At 45.8% G+C, this 15,695-nt stretch overlaps 3 protein-coding genes across 3 annotated transcripts; all 3 read left to right on the forward strand.

Moving 5' to 3' along the window:
• The first annotated feature begins 491 nt into the window (after positions 1-491).
• Positions 492-4,356, forward strand: LOC114687150 (protocadherin gamma-A4-like). The gene is given in 4 exon segments (XM_028861848.1): positions 492-1,677; positions 1,680-3,535; positions 3,537-3,876; positions 3,879-4,356. Coding segments are annotated over 4 exon segments (2,436 nt in total). The 5' UTR covers positions 492-1,526; the 3' UTR covers positions 3,968-4,356.
• Positions 4,357-4,949: 593 nt separating this feature from the next.
• LOC114687148 (protocadherin gamma-B2-like) lies at positions 4,950-10,090 on the forward strand. Its single transcript, XM_028861846.1, is given in 2 exon segments — positions 4,950-7,909; positions 7,912-10,090. Coding segments are annotated over 2 exon segments (2,442 nt in total). The 5' UTR covers positions 4,950-7,023; the 3' UTR covers positions 9,468-10,090.
• A 421-nt stretch (positions 10,091-10,511) lies between these two features.
• Pcdhga5 (protocadherin gamma subfamily A, 5) lies at positions 10,512-14,763 on the forward strand. Its single transcript, XM_028861847.2, has one exon. It carries the CDS (start codon positions 11,825-11,827, stop codon positions 14,267-14,269), a length of 2,445 nt encoding a protein of 814 aa, XP_028717680.1. The 5' UTR covers positions 10,512-11,824; the 3' UTR covers positions 14,270-14,763.
• The last annotated feature ends 932 nt before the right edge of the window (positions 14,764-15,695 follow it).

Below are 15,695 nucleotides of genomic sequence, written 5' to 3' on the forward strand. Positions count from 1 at the left end.
CACCTTTGGCCAAAACATCCTATCATGCCACCTTGCAGGGGAAAACAAGCTCGGACTCTCTGACCTCGAGTCAAGATGAAAACAAGCCACAAGCTGGGATCTCTGTGGGTCCCCACAAATAGGATTTTATGACTCCTTAAAAGTTTGGTTGTTTGCACGTGCTAATTGTAAAACAATAAATAGTTTAAGTAGTGATGACTTTTTGATTTGTCTCAAAATTTCTCAGATTTCCCAAGAAAGGTGTGAAATATGTGATGATAGTGATGTATCCACAACTATTAAAATAGTTTCTTTCATTGACTGTTTCTGAAATCAGTGGTAAAGCAATTTAAAACAGTGGGTAAAAAATAATAGACTTGATGATGGTAAAATGGGACCACTGGATGTGTCTTATATGAGAAAAAAACCTAAATATCTTCTGCGGGGGTGAGACAGAGTCTCTTTACAAAGCTCTGGCTATCTTGGAACTCACTACATAGATTAGGCTGGCCTGAAACTCACAGAGAACCACCTGCCTCTGCTTCCCAAGTGCTGAGATCAAAGGTGTGTGCCACCGTGCCTGGCCTGAAATATCTTCAGCTTAAGTTTTCTGCTTTGGTGCTATCATTTATTTTAATATTTGTTTGCCCATTATTTGAGCTTGATTTGTATTGGTAATTGACTCATTAAATATTGCAAATGTTTCAGGCTATGAAGGTTGTTGTAAAGATTGAGGGCACACTGTGAATATGACATTGGTGATACAGTGTATGCCTAGAATGTCCTGTACACATTAGCTATTTTACCCCACACCTAGAATCTCTTCGCTAAACCCATTTGCACAAGGGGAAGATTATCTCCTGAGCAGCCAACACCTTTCTTACAGTGGAATTGGAAAATTATCCCAGAATCCAGAGGGTGAACTCATGTGAGGAAATTGGTTTCTGCATAGGTTGTATCTAGAGCTGGACCTCCAGGCTCCATTGTCCCTCCGCTTGTCACATCCATCCCTGGAGGAACGAATGTGACCCTCATACAATACAAAGTACGGAAAATGATGTAGGGAGATAAACAATGCAACAACTAAAAAGAGGTAGAAAACAATCCTTTCCCCAAAATCACTATATTATTCTATAATAAATTAACTTAGTTTGACACATAGGAAGTTTTGGATAATTCCTGTATTTTTGTTGCAAATTAAACAACTTGATTTTGACCTTTATGCTCCTTTAGAAAAGGAGGATTAGGAAAGGAAAAAGTATGTGATGTTTTTATCAAGAATTAGTTGCAATAACAGTTTAGTACTCTGGGTGTCGCTGTTCACCACTCAGGGGTGAAAATCAGGTATTTTAAATAAGAGCAAGGTTTCCGGAGCACAAAGGACTGGCTTTGGTCTTAAGAAAAGCATCAATCTGGACTCCCCGGAGCGCCAGCGTCCAAAGGTACAAGTACATTATCTTGAAACCCAAAGATTGTGGGGCTCCTCAGGCCTGCACAGACAGGCTCAACGCCCAAGCTCAGGACTCTGTGCGGCCGGCCGGACTGCAATGGCGGCTCCTTACGGAGCAGACCGCAGGGGACTAGTCTGGATCTGCATTTTCCTTGGATCCCTGTGCGACATCCGCGCGGAACAGATCCGGTACTCTGTGCCAGAGGAGCTGGAAAGGGGCTCTGTGGTGGGCAACCTAGCCAAGGACCTGGGCTGGAGCCCGGGAAGCTGACAGAACGCGGAGTCCGCATCGTCTCCAGAGGTAAGACCCAGCTCTTTGCTCTGAACCCGCGAAGCGGCAGCTTGGTGACAGCAGAGAGGATCGACAGGGAAGGGCTCTGTGACAGATCCCCAAAGTGTACCGCAAATCTGGAGATTCTCCTAGAGGATAAAGTGAGGATTCTTGCTGTAGAGGTGGAAATTATCGATGTTAATGATAATGCCCCCAGCTTTGGAGCGCAGCAGAGGGAAATAAAAGTCGCTGAAAATGAAATTCTTGGGACAAGATTTCCTCTTCCTGAAGCTTTTGATCCGGATATAGGGGTGAACGCCTTGCAGGGTTACCAGCTCAGCTCTAATGGTCACTTCTCCCTGGACGTGCAAAGTGGGGCGGATGGGATTAAGTACCCGGAGCTGGTGCTGGAGAACGCCTTAGATCGCGAGGAAGAAGCAGTTCATCACCTGGTTCTAACCGCCTTCGATGGAGGCGACCCGGTTCGCTCTGGTACTGCCACAATTCAGATAACCCTGGTGGACACCAATGACAATGTTCCTGTGTTCACTCAGCCAGAGTACCACGTTAGTGTGAAGGAGAATTTGCCCGTAGGCACCCGGCTACTCACCATAAAAGCTACTGACCCAGATGAAGGAGCTAATGGAGAAGTGACGTATTCCTTCCGGAACGTAAGAGACAAAATATCCCAGCTCTTCCAGTTGAATTCTCTGAGTGGGGACATAACAATGTTGGGGGAGCTGGATTATGAGGACTCGGGATTCTATGACGTTGACGTAGAAGCCCACGACGGGCCTGGTCTCCGAGCCAGAAGTAAGGTACTGGTGACAGTTCTGGATGTAAATGACAACGCTCCAGAAGTCACCGTTACCTCTCTCACCAGCTCTGTCCAAGAAGCTTCCTCCCCAGGCACAGTGATTGCACTTTTCAATGTGCATGACAGTGACTCCGGAGAGAATGGCCTTGTCACTTGTTATATTCCAGATAATCTTCCATTCAGGCTTGAAAAAACCTATGGAAATTATTATCGGCTGTTGATACACAGACCTCTGGACAGGGAAGAAGTCTCCGAATATAACATCACCATAACCGCCACCGACCAGGGAACCCCACCGCTGTCTACAGAGACTTATATCTCACTGCAAGTGGTGGACATCAATGACAACCCACCCACCTTCACCCAGGCCTCCTATGCTGCCTACATTCCAGAAAACAACCCTAGAGGAGCCTCCATCTTATCCATAACAGCCCAGGACCCAGACAGTGGTGAGAATGCCCAGGTAATCTACTCTCTGTCCGAGGACACTGTCCAGGGGGCACCTCTGTCCTCCTACGTCTCCATCAACTCTAACACTGGTGTCCTCTATGCACTGCGTTCCTTTGATTATGAGCAGTTTCAAGACCTGAAGCTACTCGTGAGCGCCAGGGACAGTGGGAACCCTCCACTCAGCAGCAACGTGTCCCTGAGCTTGTTTGTGTTGGACCAGAACGACAACACCCCTGAGATCCTGTACCCCACCCTCCCCACTGATGGTTCTACTGGTGTGGAGCTGACGCCTCGTTCTGCAGAGCCTGGATATCTGGTGACAAAGGTGGTGGCGGTGGACAGAGACTCAGGACAGAATGCCTGGCTGTCCTACCGCCTGCTCAAGGCCAGCGAGCCAGGGCTCTTCTCGGTGGGGCTGCACACTGGTGAGGTGCGTACTGCACGGGCCCTGCTGGACAGGGATGCCCTCAAACAGAGTCTGGTGGTGTCTGTGCAGGACCACGGCCATCCCCCTCTCTCCGCCACGGTCACGCTCACCATAGCTGTGGCAGATAACATTCCAGACATTCCTGGCAGATCTGGGCAGCATTAACACTCACATTGACCAGGAAGATGCAGACATCACACTGTACCTGGTGGTCGCTGTGGCTGTGGTCTCTTGTGTCTTCTTGGCCTTTGTCATTGTGCTGCTGATACACAAGCTCCGTCACTGGCAGGCAACTCGCCTGCTTCGGGCTGCAGGTAGTGGGTTGTCCTCCATGCCTGCATCACACTTCGTGGGTGTAGACGGTGTACAAGCTTTCCTACAGACCTACTCTCATGAGGTCTCCCTCACAGCAGACTCTGGGAAGAGCCACCTGATCTTCCCGCAGCCCAATTATGCAGACACACTCATCAGCCAGGAGAGCTGTGGAAGAGCGATCCTCTCCTGGTATCTCAAGACTTGCTTGAAATAAAAGGAGACTCCAGCCTTCCTCAGGTGAGTGAGTCACGCCTGTAATGGGTCTTACCTTACTAAACCACAGGCAAGGCGTTTCATAAAGTGCCTCCAGTTGTATGTGTGTTGTATCAAACATATACACTTCTTTATTAACAGCCCTTTGCTTTAAAAGGGATAACGATTAATGGTAGTCACCACATCAAAAGTCATTTGTTGACTAATAAAATAACCTTTTTTTTTTTTTTTGTAATTTTGGCAGTTGAATACAGGCTTTGGGCATATAGGCAAGTCCTATGTTACTGAGTTATATCCCAAACCATGATTATCTATTATTTATCCTTCATAGTCTTCATTCAGTAGTGATTTTGATAAGAATTCCTTAATTTAGCTGGGCGGTGGTGGCACACACCTTTAATCCCAACATTCGGAGAGGCAGAGGCATGCAGATCTCTGTGAGTTTGAAGCTATCCAGGTCTACAGCGTGAGTTCCAGGACAGCCAGGGCTACATAGAGAAACCCTTTTGAAAAAACCAAAAAAAAATCCTTAATTTTCTACCTCTAAACCATTCAAATTTTAAATGTCATTTTTCTATGTACATTTGAAGGCTAGAATTGACTTGTGAATAGAAGGAAATTGCACAAATTTCTATTTTCATCACTTTTCTCATTACGTTAATGGGGAAATCTCACTTGAATATTTTAAAGCATTTTAACTACAGTTTCACTTATTTTGTGTGTGTATCTATATGTTGGAGGGCAACTTTGGGGAATCAGTTCTCTCCTTCCACTATGTGGGTCCAAGAGATCAAATTCAGATGGAAAGGTGTGTGCCCAATGCTTTTAGCCACTGAGCCAATTTACATGCCATAACCTGAATTTTTTAATTTCCCCTTATTACATTCAATTATTCTTTGTTTGGTGTTTACTTCCCCTTCCTTGAAAGAATTTTTTTCTATTATAATTATACAATGACAATTTGTAGCGAGTCTTTCTCTGTCTCAACAGCCAGCTCCCAAATAATGACACAGAGAGACTTCTTATTAATTATGAAAGCTTGGCCTTAGCTTAGGCTTGTTTCTAACCAGCTCTTATAACTTAATTCATTTCTATTCATGTATGTGCTATCATGTGGCTCACGGCTTTTCCATCTCCTCCTGTGTGTCCTGCCTTCTCTGCATCCAGCTGGTGACCCTGCCTTTCTTCCTGTCCGAGACCTCTCTGTCCCCAGAAGTCCCACCCAACCTCTTCCTGCCTAGCCATGGCCATTCAGCTCTTTATTAGACCAATCAGAGTGACACATTTTCACACAGTGTAAAGGACTATCCCACAACAACAATTTATGTGTAGTGAGGAAAATATTTAACCTTTAGCTATGACATTAACTTCTTTGTGGACTGATATATTTCAAACATTTTTTTAAGCAAATTCTGACTGTCTAGCTTACGCTGGCCTTTAACTCACTATACAGACTATCCAAATGACCTGCAATTCACAATCCTCTTTAAATGCTAGGATTACAGGTGTGTGCCACGATGCCCAACTCAGATATTTTGTTGTTGCTGATACGAAGTACACCAGAGTATCTGGTTCCTTTGATACAACTTGGCTATTGCCCAAAAATATTGACCATTTTATTTCATTCATGCAAATAAATTGTAAGAGTAATTTTCATAATTTCTAATTTCCCTGTTATGACATCACCATTAAGTCCCAGCAAAACAGAATTTGCTTAAATCTTTCTGGTTTTCATCAGGTAAGGTTGGGTGACTTGGATTCTGGACTGATATTATTCTTACTGCTTAGTCAATTGATCTCATTCTCATCTGTCAGAATCCCTGAAATTATTCTTGGAAGATTTACCACTATGTGACCTGGGATGACAAAAACTATCCCCTGACGTGACAAAGTATTTTGTGTGTCAGAGATATGCAACACTTTTATTTCCCAAGTTTTCTTATAGTTCTATGAATTAATCCAGAATAAATGAAAATCTATACACAAATTCATTGGGTTTCTATAAATGGGGTCATAGTAGGATTGTTGGATATGGCTCAATACTGTGATTCAGAAAGGAGAGTTGATGCTATGTGACTTTGTGTTTATGAGAAGCTGTGTACAATACACAGACTAGGTAGGAATAAGATTACATGTTAACAAGCTGATCCTGGGCATGGAAAGAGATACAAATGAATACTGGGTGAGACTATCTGGGGACACATTATTCCAAACGCTATGGTGATAAAATATAACTCAGATGTGTTTGTTCGGTTGGCCTAAAATTGGGTAAAACACACTCAGATATTGGCATCAAGAATATATTCAGCCAGAGTGATACATGTCAATGATTTGGTGAACAGTAAATATTTATAACTTGCTATCACAAGCTATAATAGAAAAATATTTTTGTATAAATGAGTACTGGGCTTCCTTAAGAAAATACAATTTCTGATTGGACAAGTTACTGTTTCTCCATGTAGTGGACTACTCCATGAGAAATAAATGCAGAGCTTTATGTACTCCTATGAAACAAAATATTTGACTGAAAGTCCGGGGGGTGCATGTGTGGGTTTATTACTGGATGAAAGAAGTGAGAAGGAGAACGTTATGGTGTAATGTTTCCATTTGAATAAGAGGAGGGACGGGGACAACGTTTATTTAAAGGTCGGCTGTGCTAACAAGCGTAACAAGAAACAGAACTCATTCCACTTGAGAATGAGAGATGTGCTACACGACTCATAGATGATAATAAGGACCCATACCATATGTAGCTTCTGAGTTTGGAACAATTTCAATATATTACCAAATTTAAAACAAATAAATACACCATAAATCTAAACCAGCAACAACAAAAATTCAAACGTTTGCAAACTTCAGTGCAATTTTTGAGAAGACCTCTGGGCGTCGCTGTAGGTCAAAAGAAGAGAAAGACCATTTCCCAGACGCGTTTGGGAGACTAGGAGAGTAACTTCCTGTGCAAACCAACCTTAGAGGAGCAACCGGTGCACATTAGGATACAGCAAACAGCCCAAAGAAAAGTGGCCCTAGCCGGATTCGGCCACTAAGGGAGGGCTTACCCGCACCGACTAAGGAGCACAGCGGCAGCGCGAGCTAGGAGGATGAGGCGGGGCTCTGGGAGCGGAATGGCCCGGTGGCTGCAGGTACTGTCGCCCTTCCTTCTGCCATTGTTCCGCGGAGCTCTCCCGGATCAGATCCGCTACTCCATTCCCGAGGAGCTGGCCAAGAACTCGATGGTAGGAAACCTCGCCAAGGATCTGGGGCTGGGTGTCCAGGATCTATCCACCCGGAAGCTGAGGGTCAGCGCAGAGAAGGAATATTTTACTGTAAACCCAGAGAGCGGGGATTTACTTGTGGGTGACAGAATAGACAGAGAGCAGGTTTGTGGGAAGCAGCCTCTGTGTGTTCTGGAATTCGATATTGTCGCTGAGAAGCCATTAAATATTTTCCATGTAGCTGTAATTCTTCAAGATATAAATGACAACGCCCCTCAGTTCAAACAGAGCGAGGTGGATTTAAACATTGGGGAGTCCACCAGACCAGGGAAAGCATTTCCATTGGATCCAGCCCTCGATTCAGATGCTGGTTCTAATTCGCTGCAAAAATACTACCTCGGTGACAATGAATACTTTGAAGTCACAGAGAATGAGAGTTCAGATGGATGTAAATATCCTGAGTTGATTCTAAAACGTTTTCTGGACAGAGAAGAGCATAATTTTCACCAACTGGTCCTCACTGCTGTGGATGGAGGGGATCCTCCCCGAAGTGGCACTGTCCAGATCCGAATCCAAGTCACAGACGTCAATGATAACCCTCCAGTGTTCAGTCAGGACGTGTACAGGGTCACCCTTCGGGAGGATGTGCCCCCAGGCTTCTCCGTGCTTCAGGTGACAGCCACTGACCAAGACGAGGGTGTCAACGCAGAGATCACTTACTCTTTTCACAATGTGGATGAACAAGTGGAACGTTTTTTCAACTTAGACAAGCAAACGGAGAAATCACAACAAAGAGTAGTTTGGATTTTGAGACTACTAAGAGTTACTCCCTGAATGTCGAAGCAAAAGATCCTGGAGACCTAGCATCCCATTGCCGTATCCAAGTGGAAATTCTGGATGAGAATGATTGTGCACCCGAAATAATTGTGACTTCAGTATTTACCCCCCTACCGGAAGATTCTCCACTAGGAACAGTCGTTGCCTTGATAAAAACAAGGGACAAAGACTCCGGAGGAAATGGAGACGTTTACTGCAACGTCTTGGGAAATGCAGAGTTTGTATTGAAATCGTCTTCGAAGAATTATTACAAGCTAGTGACAGACAGAACTCTAGACCGGGAAGAGATTCCAGAATATAACGTCACCATCGTAGCTACCGACAGGGGTAAGCCGCCGCTCTCCTCCAACGTAATCATCACCCTCCATGTCTCAGACGTCAACGACAATGCACCTGTTTTCCACCAGGCCTCCTACCTGGTCCACGTGGCTGAGAACAACCCACCTGGAGCCTCCATCGCTCAAGTCAGCGCCTCTGATCCCGATTTGGGATCCAATGGTCACATCTCCTACTCCATCATAGCCAGCGACCTAGAGCCAAAGGCACTATCCTCTTTCGTTTCTGTGAACCAGGACAGCGGAGTGGTGTTCGCTCAGCGCGCCTTCGACCACGAGCAGCTGCGCTCCTTCCAGCTGACTCTGCAGGCGCGCGACCAGGGCTCGCCCGCGCTCAGCGCCAACGTGAGCATGCGCGTGCTGGTGGGCGACCGCAACGACAACGCGCCGCGCGTGCTGTACCCCGCGCTGGAACCCGACGGTTCCGCGCTCTTCGACATGGTACCGCGCGCTGCCGAACCCGGATACCTGGTCACTAAGGTGGTGGCTGTGGACGCAGACTCGGGACACAACGCCTGGCTGTCGTACCACGTGCTGCAGGCCAGCGATCCCGGGCTCTTCAGCCTGGGGCTGCGCACTGGCGAGGTGCGCACAGCGCGTGCCTTGGGCGACAGGGACGCAGCGCGGCAGCGCCTTCTGGTCGCTGTGCGCGATGGTGGACAGCCACCGCTCTCGGCTACAGCCACGCTGCACCTGATCTTTGCTGACAGCCTGCAGGAGATCTTGCCAGACCTCAGCGATGACCCTCTGCCATCTGACCCCCAGAGTGAGCTTCAGTTTTACCTGGTGGTGGCCTTGGCCCTGATCTCAGTACTCTTCCTTCTGGCGGTGATTCTGGCTATAGCCCTGCGCCTGCGCAGCTCCTCCAGCTCAGCTGCCTGGGGTTGCTTTCAGCCTGGTCTCAGCTCCAACCCTGCCACTGGAGTCCTCCCCAGTTATACTGAGGGGACATTGCCTTATTCCTACAATGTGTGCGTTGCCTCACAGTCAGCTAAGACAGAGTTTAATTTTCTCAATGTGACTCCGGAAGTAGCCCCTCAGGACCTCCTCTGTGACGACACTTCTTGGATACCAGATACTCTCGGAGACACTGAGGTTCCTTTTGTCTCAGATTCTGCCTCAAAGGTGAGCTTCAATTTAATTCGTCTTTCTACTTAGGGTTTCAGTGTTTTTGTTTTTGTTTTGTTTTGTTTTGGTTTCAGTGTTTTTTAATAAATCACTAAGTGGTTTGGGTGGTTCCGTTGCCTAATTCATTGTCTTGTGACTTAATCAGCTTTGAACGATGTTCTGCCTTAAGTGCGTTAACCTTATCCAAATCACAGCTTACAGAAGGGTTTCTACCTTGGATGTGCAGTTTACTTGCCTGTAATTACAAATGTTCACAGCGTGAGATACATCTTTTTCTTCACCTCTACATTCCTCTCCACCCTGCAAAACTCATCGCTATTGGAAATCTGAGAGGTTCTTTCCATGTCAGATCTCTAATACTCAAATTTTGATTCTGCTTCCTCTTAGATTTGTAGTGATTCAGAGTAAACATGGTCCTCATCTTACTAGTTTGTGAAAACTGAATATGAAAGAAACACATCACCCAGGGTGGTGGCTTGTTATCAACAAAGCATGGTGGGTAGGGTACTGTTCAACTGACTTGTTGGCAAACATTGTGAATGTCTTACAAGCAAATTGTCTTGGGTTTCCTGGAAGCTTTTTCTAAGTTTTGCTTTTATTTTATGTGTATGGGTGTTTTGCCTACATGTACGTCTGTGCACCTGGTACGCACAGAGGCTAGAAGAATCCTGGATCCACTCGAACTGGAGTTGCAGATGGTTGTGAACCAACGTGTGGGTGCTGGGAATCAAACCCAGGTTCTCTGGAAGAGCAGCCAGTGTTCTTAACTACTAAGCCATCTTCCCAGCTGTCCCCAAGTTTCTTTTTAAAGGATGGGCAAAGTATGAAGCTTGAAGTGTTCATTAGGACATGTGAATTCTGTTAATAAATGTGAGAGCGCATCTTCATGAATAACTTGCTCTTAAGAAAAAAATGCAGGTGGTGGTGGCGTATGACTTTAATCCCAGCACTTGGGAGGCAGAGGCAGGTGGATCTCTGTGAGTTCGAGGCCAACCTGGTCTACAGAGCGAGATCCAGGACAGGCTCCAAAGCTACTCAGAGAAACCCTGTCTTGAAAAACCAAAAAAAAAAAAAAAAAAAGGAAAGAAAGAAAGAAAAAAAAAAAAGAAAAATGCACAGTGAGGACAAGTTTGCAACCTGTCCTTGTGTCGATTTCTACAAAAAGATCTGAAATGGTATGGTTTGGATTGTTTGCTCATTTACTCATGTGTTTCCTTATTGGTGTTACTAAGGATCAAATGTGGGGTCTCATACCTTCACAGCAAGCAGTCTACCAACTGAACCATGTCTCAAGCCCTAGATTGTAAAAGTGTAGGTATCAACCCTCTCGAATAACAAATAAAAAAATTACAGGTATCAACTAAAATCTTTTCCTGTTGATGAGTTATTAGGTAACTATTTGTTTTTCCCACAGGAGGGGCTCTCTGAACTGTCTCTCATTTTCTGCCATGGCTTTTCTTTTCATCTGTTATTCTTAAGAGTGATGACATTAAATATCTGCCTAAAAACAAATAGGCCACTGGCTACTGCTAACCAGATACCTATGTTTCCCCCCCATGAGAGCTAAATGAAGCCCCATCTCTCACGATCACTATATACCAGCTGCTACCAAGATCTTGTCCCAGTGAAATGTCTACAAGTATTGTGAATATAGTAATGGGAAGACATAAGTAATGCAGGTAACCCAACTGTCTTGAGACAGTGGAGATCTTATAGCCTTAGGTTGGAAATTTGGAGACGTTCTCAAAAACTTCACAAGTACACTGTCTATTTTTCTGCATGTGACAGCAAATATAGGCCATTCTGCAAAGACACATTGAGAGCTGGGTTTGTTTCCCTGGCACACTAAGGGAATTTTAGGCAGATTTTCATAAACTTATCCTGATTTTTAAAAAAATGAAGCCTGGACATCAGCAAAGGTAAAAATTTCAATTTCTTGGTTAAACAGATTCGATGTGGGTAAAACATAAGGACTCAGTGGTACATAAAATCAGACTTCTCTGGAGAAGTAAAATAAAACTAATTATATTGATTTAGGTTGTGGAGGGTTTATTGTCAGAATTAAAAATTAAATATAAACACTGCTACACAATAATATATTAAATACACAGCAAAAACCTTGGAAATGAAAATAATCACTGAACCAAGGAGAATTAAAAATAGAATTGGTGTAGTAACTGGTTAGGACTCTGAGCGTCGCTGTTCACCAGACTGGGAAAGAAGCAGCCATAGAAGCGACCAGTTCCCAGCTTCCTCCGCACTAAACAGAGACCAGACAAGCTGCTGGGGAAAGCAACCCATCTCAACTCCTGCTCTCATCAGCTTTAGAAAAACAAGGAACCAGCAGGTAAACCAGGACTAAGAGGAAAGGGAAGGAAGAAAAGACAATGGCGGATCCACCAAGGCGCTGGAGCTGCAGCGACCTGCTGAAGTTCTTCATGCTGCTAGGGACGCTGTGCGCGCCAGGAAAGGGGCAGATCCGCTACTCGGTACGGGAGGAGCTGGACAAAGGCTCCTTCGTGGGCAACATCTCCAAGGACCTGGGGCTGGAGCCCCGCGAGCTGGCGGAGCGCGGGGTCCGCATCGTCTCCAGAGGTAGGTCGCAGCTTTTCTCGCTGAGCCCGCGAGGTGGCAGCTTGGTCACCGCAGGGAGGATAGACCGGGAGGAGCTGTGCGCCCAGAGCGCGCCCTGTCTCCTCAGCTTTAACATCTTGGTTGAGAATAAGATGAAAATTTATGGAGTAGAAGTGGAAATCCTTGATATTAATGATAACTTCCCCCGGTTCCGCGATGAGGAGTTAAAAGTAAAAGTTAATGAAAACGCGGCTGCAGGAACACGGTTAGTGCTCCCCTTCGCGAGAGATGGGGATGTGGGTGTGAATTCCCTCCAGGGCTACCAGCTCAGCTCCAACCCGCACTTCTCTCTGGACGTGAAGAGCGGATCTGATGGGCAAAAGCATCCAGAGCTGGTGTTGGAACAGCCCCTGGACCGTGAGAAAGAGTCCACTCACGACCTGGTCCTCACAGCGTTGGACGGCGGAAACCCAGTACATTCTAGCACGGTCCGCATCAGCGTGACCGTCCTCGACGCAAACGATAACGCACCCCTGTTCACTCAAAGCGAATATAGAGTGAGTGTCCCAGAGAACACACCTGTGGGCGCTCGACTCCTCACCCTCACCGCCACGGATGCCGACGAGGGAATCAACGCGAAATTGACCTTCTCTTTTCGCAACGAAGAAGACAAAATTTCCGAGACTTTCCAACTCGATTCTAACCTGGGGGAAATCTCAACTATTCAATCTCTGGACTATGAAGAATCCAGATTCTATCTCATGGAGGTGGTAGCCCAAGACGGAGGCGCTCTTCTTGCCAGCGCTAAGGTGCTGGTCACAGTCCAGGACGTGAATGACAATGCCCCAGAAGTGATACTCACCTCCCTCACCAGTTCCGTTTCTGAAGACTGCCTACCCGGAACCATAATTGCACTCTTTAGCGTACACGATGCTGATTCTGGGGAGAATGGAGAGATTTCGTGTTCTATTCCCAAGAACTTGCCCTTCCGACTGGAAAAGTCAGTTGATAATTACTATCACCTATTAACAACAAGAGCACTGGATAGAGAAGAGACTTCGGATTACAACATCACGGTAACCGTCACTGACCATGGGACGCCTCCCCTGTCTACAGAAAACCACATCTCTCTGAGAGTAGCAGACATAAACGACAACCCGCCCACCTTCTCTCGTTCCTCCTATTCCACTTCCATCTCCGAAAATAACCCCAGAGGTGTCTCCATTTTCTCGGTGACTGCCTATGACGCTGACAGTGGTGATAACGCCCGGGTCACTTACTCCCTGGCTGAATATACGTTTCAGGAAGCTCCCGTGTCCTCCTACGTCTCCATTAACTCGGACACTGGTGTCCTGTACGCCTTGCAGTCCTTTGACTATGAGCACTTGAGAGACCTGCAGCTACTGGTGACAGCTAAGGACAGCGGGAACCCTCCACTCAGCAGCAATGTGTCCCTGAGCTTGTTTGTGCTGGACCAGAACGACAACGTCCCTGAGATCCTGTACCCAGCTGTTCCCACTGATGGTTCCACTGGGGTGGAACTGGCGCCCCGCTCTGCAGAGCCTGGATACTTGGTAACCAAAGTAGTGGCAGTGGACAGAGACTCCGGACAGAACGCCTGGCTGTCCTACCGCCTGCTCAAGGCCAGTGAGCCAGGACTCTTCTCCATTGGCCTTCACACAGGGGAGGTGTGCACGGCAAGGACTCTCTCGGATAGAGACGCCCTCAAGCAGAGCCTGGTGGTGGCTGTCCAGGACCACGGCCAGCCCCCTCTCTCAGCCACCGTCACCCTTACTATCGCTGTAGGGGATAGCATCCCGGACGTACTGACTGACTTAGGCAGCAGCAACACTCCTACAGAGCCCCAGGACTCAGACCTCACACTCTACCTGGTGATATCAGTGGCAGTGGTGTCCTGTGTCTTCCTAGGATTTGTTACTGTGCTGTTGGCCCTCAGGCTTAGGCACTGGCACATGTCACACCTGCTTCAGACTTCCACAGGCAGATTGGCCAGCATGCCCGCCTCTCATTTTGTGGGCATGGATGGGATACAGGCTTACCTGCAGACCTATTCCCATGAAATCTCCCTCACTACAGACTCCAAAAACAGCCACCTGATCTTCCCCCAGCCCAATTATGCCGACAGGCTCATTAGTGAAGAGAGCTGTGAAAAGAGTGAGCCTCTCCTGATACCGGATAATATTCACGAAAACAAGGGAGAGCCTGGAGCTGTTCAGGTCAGTTTTCTCTTTCGCTAAGAACCAAAGTATTTCCTTCATTTATCTTCTCACTCATTTTTCTGGTAGAGTCAAAATCAGACAGTTATATAGTGGATCATCGTTTGCAGTATTGGAGTTTTACTCAATTTTGTCCAGTAATGGATACTTTTTCAAATTATATTTGGGACTGAATATCTTTTCTTGGTGTGTGGACATTTTACAAAAACTAACTGATAACAGTAGACTCACCTTAAAGGAAATCCATAAACGTAATCACTTCCCTTTAAAATGTTGCTAGTTTAAGGGTACCTATTTTGTTACTAGAAGAGTTATATTAGTTCAAATTGTCTATGTGTATTGTTCCCTTTGGGATATTTGTCTACACACCGTTAGTGGGCAAGTTTTGTAGGGGTGGTGGCTTGAATGAAAATGGCCCTCAGAGGTTCACATATTTGAGTCTTCATCACCAGAGAATGGAACTGTTTGAGAAGGAATAAGAGGTGTGGCTTTGTTGGAGTAGGTTTGTCACTGGGGGTGGGCTTTGAAGTTTCAAAAGCCCACACCAAGCTCTCTCTCTCTCTCTCTCTCTCTCTCTCTCTCTCTCTCTCTCTCTCTCTCTCGATCAGGATGTAGAGCTCTCAGCTACTCTTCCAGCACTATACCTGTGTACTTTCTATCATGATGATCATGGTCTAAAATTCTAAAACTGTAAGCAAGCCACCCCCAATTAAATGCTTTATTTTAGCCAGACAGTGATAGCACATGCCTTTAATACCAGCACTTGGGAGACAGAGGCAGGTAGATCTCTGAGTTTGAGACCAGACTGGTCTACTTTGTAAGTTCCAGGACAGCCAGGGCTACACAGAGAAACTGTCTCAAAAAAATGCTTTCTTTTATAAGAGTTACCTTGGTCATTGTGTCTCTTCACAGCAATATAACAGTAACAAGACAGTAGAGGATATTATATGTGCTTTATATTTTAGTATACATGTATATAAGAATCTACAGTACTTCAACAAATCAGTAGTCACTAAGAAAAACATTAGCTCAATTCCTACCAGAAATGTAGATTAGGCTGGATGGTGGTGGAGCATGTGTTTAATCCCAGCATTGAGAGGCAGAGATAGGCAGACCTCTGTGAGTTGGAGGCAAGCCTGGTGTACAGAGCGAGTTCCAGGACAGCCAAGGCTACACAATGAAACCTCATCTCAAAAGAAAGAAAGAAAGAAAGAAAGAAAGAAAGAAAGAAAGAAAGAAAGAAAGAAAGAAAGAAAGAAAAAGAAAGAAAGAAAGAAAGAAAGAAAGAAAGAAAAAAAGGAAGAAGAAAAAAGAAAGAGTAGATTAGATTTATGATAAAATCACAATATTCTAAAATTAGAAGAGTCTGTGTTAACTAATCCATGTAATTATTGCATATGTGTCTTCATTGGGAGAATAAACCAGTGAGAAATAACCATAGAATTCT

Source organism: Peromyscus leucopus, chromosome 19, assembly GCF_004664715.2.
Source record: "Peromyscus leucopus breed LL Stock chromosome 19, UCI_PerLeu_2.1, whole genome shotgun sequence".
Lineage (NCBI taxonomy): Eukaryota > Metazoa > Chordata > Mammalia > Rodentia > Cricetidae > Peromyscus > Peromyscus leucopus.

Excerpts from the sequence above, each read along its gene's own strand:
- Pcdhga5 (XM_028861847.2), top strand. The coding sequence starts at position 11,825 with ATGGCGGATCCACCAAGGCGCTGGAGCTGCAGCGACCTGCTGAAGTTC.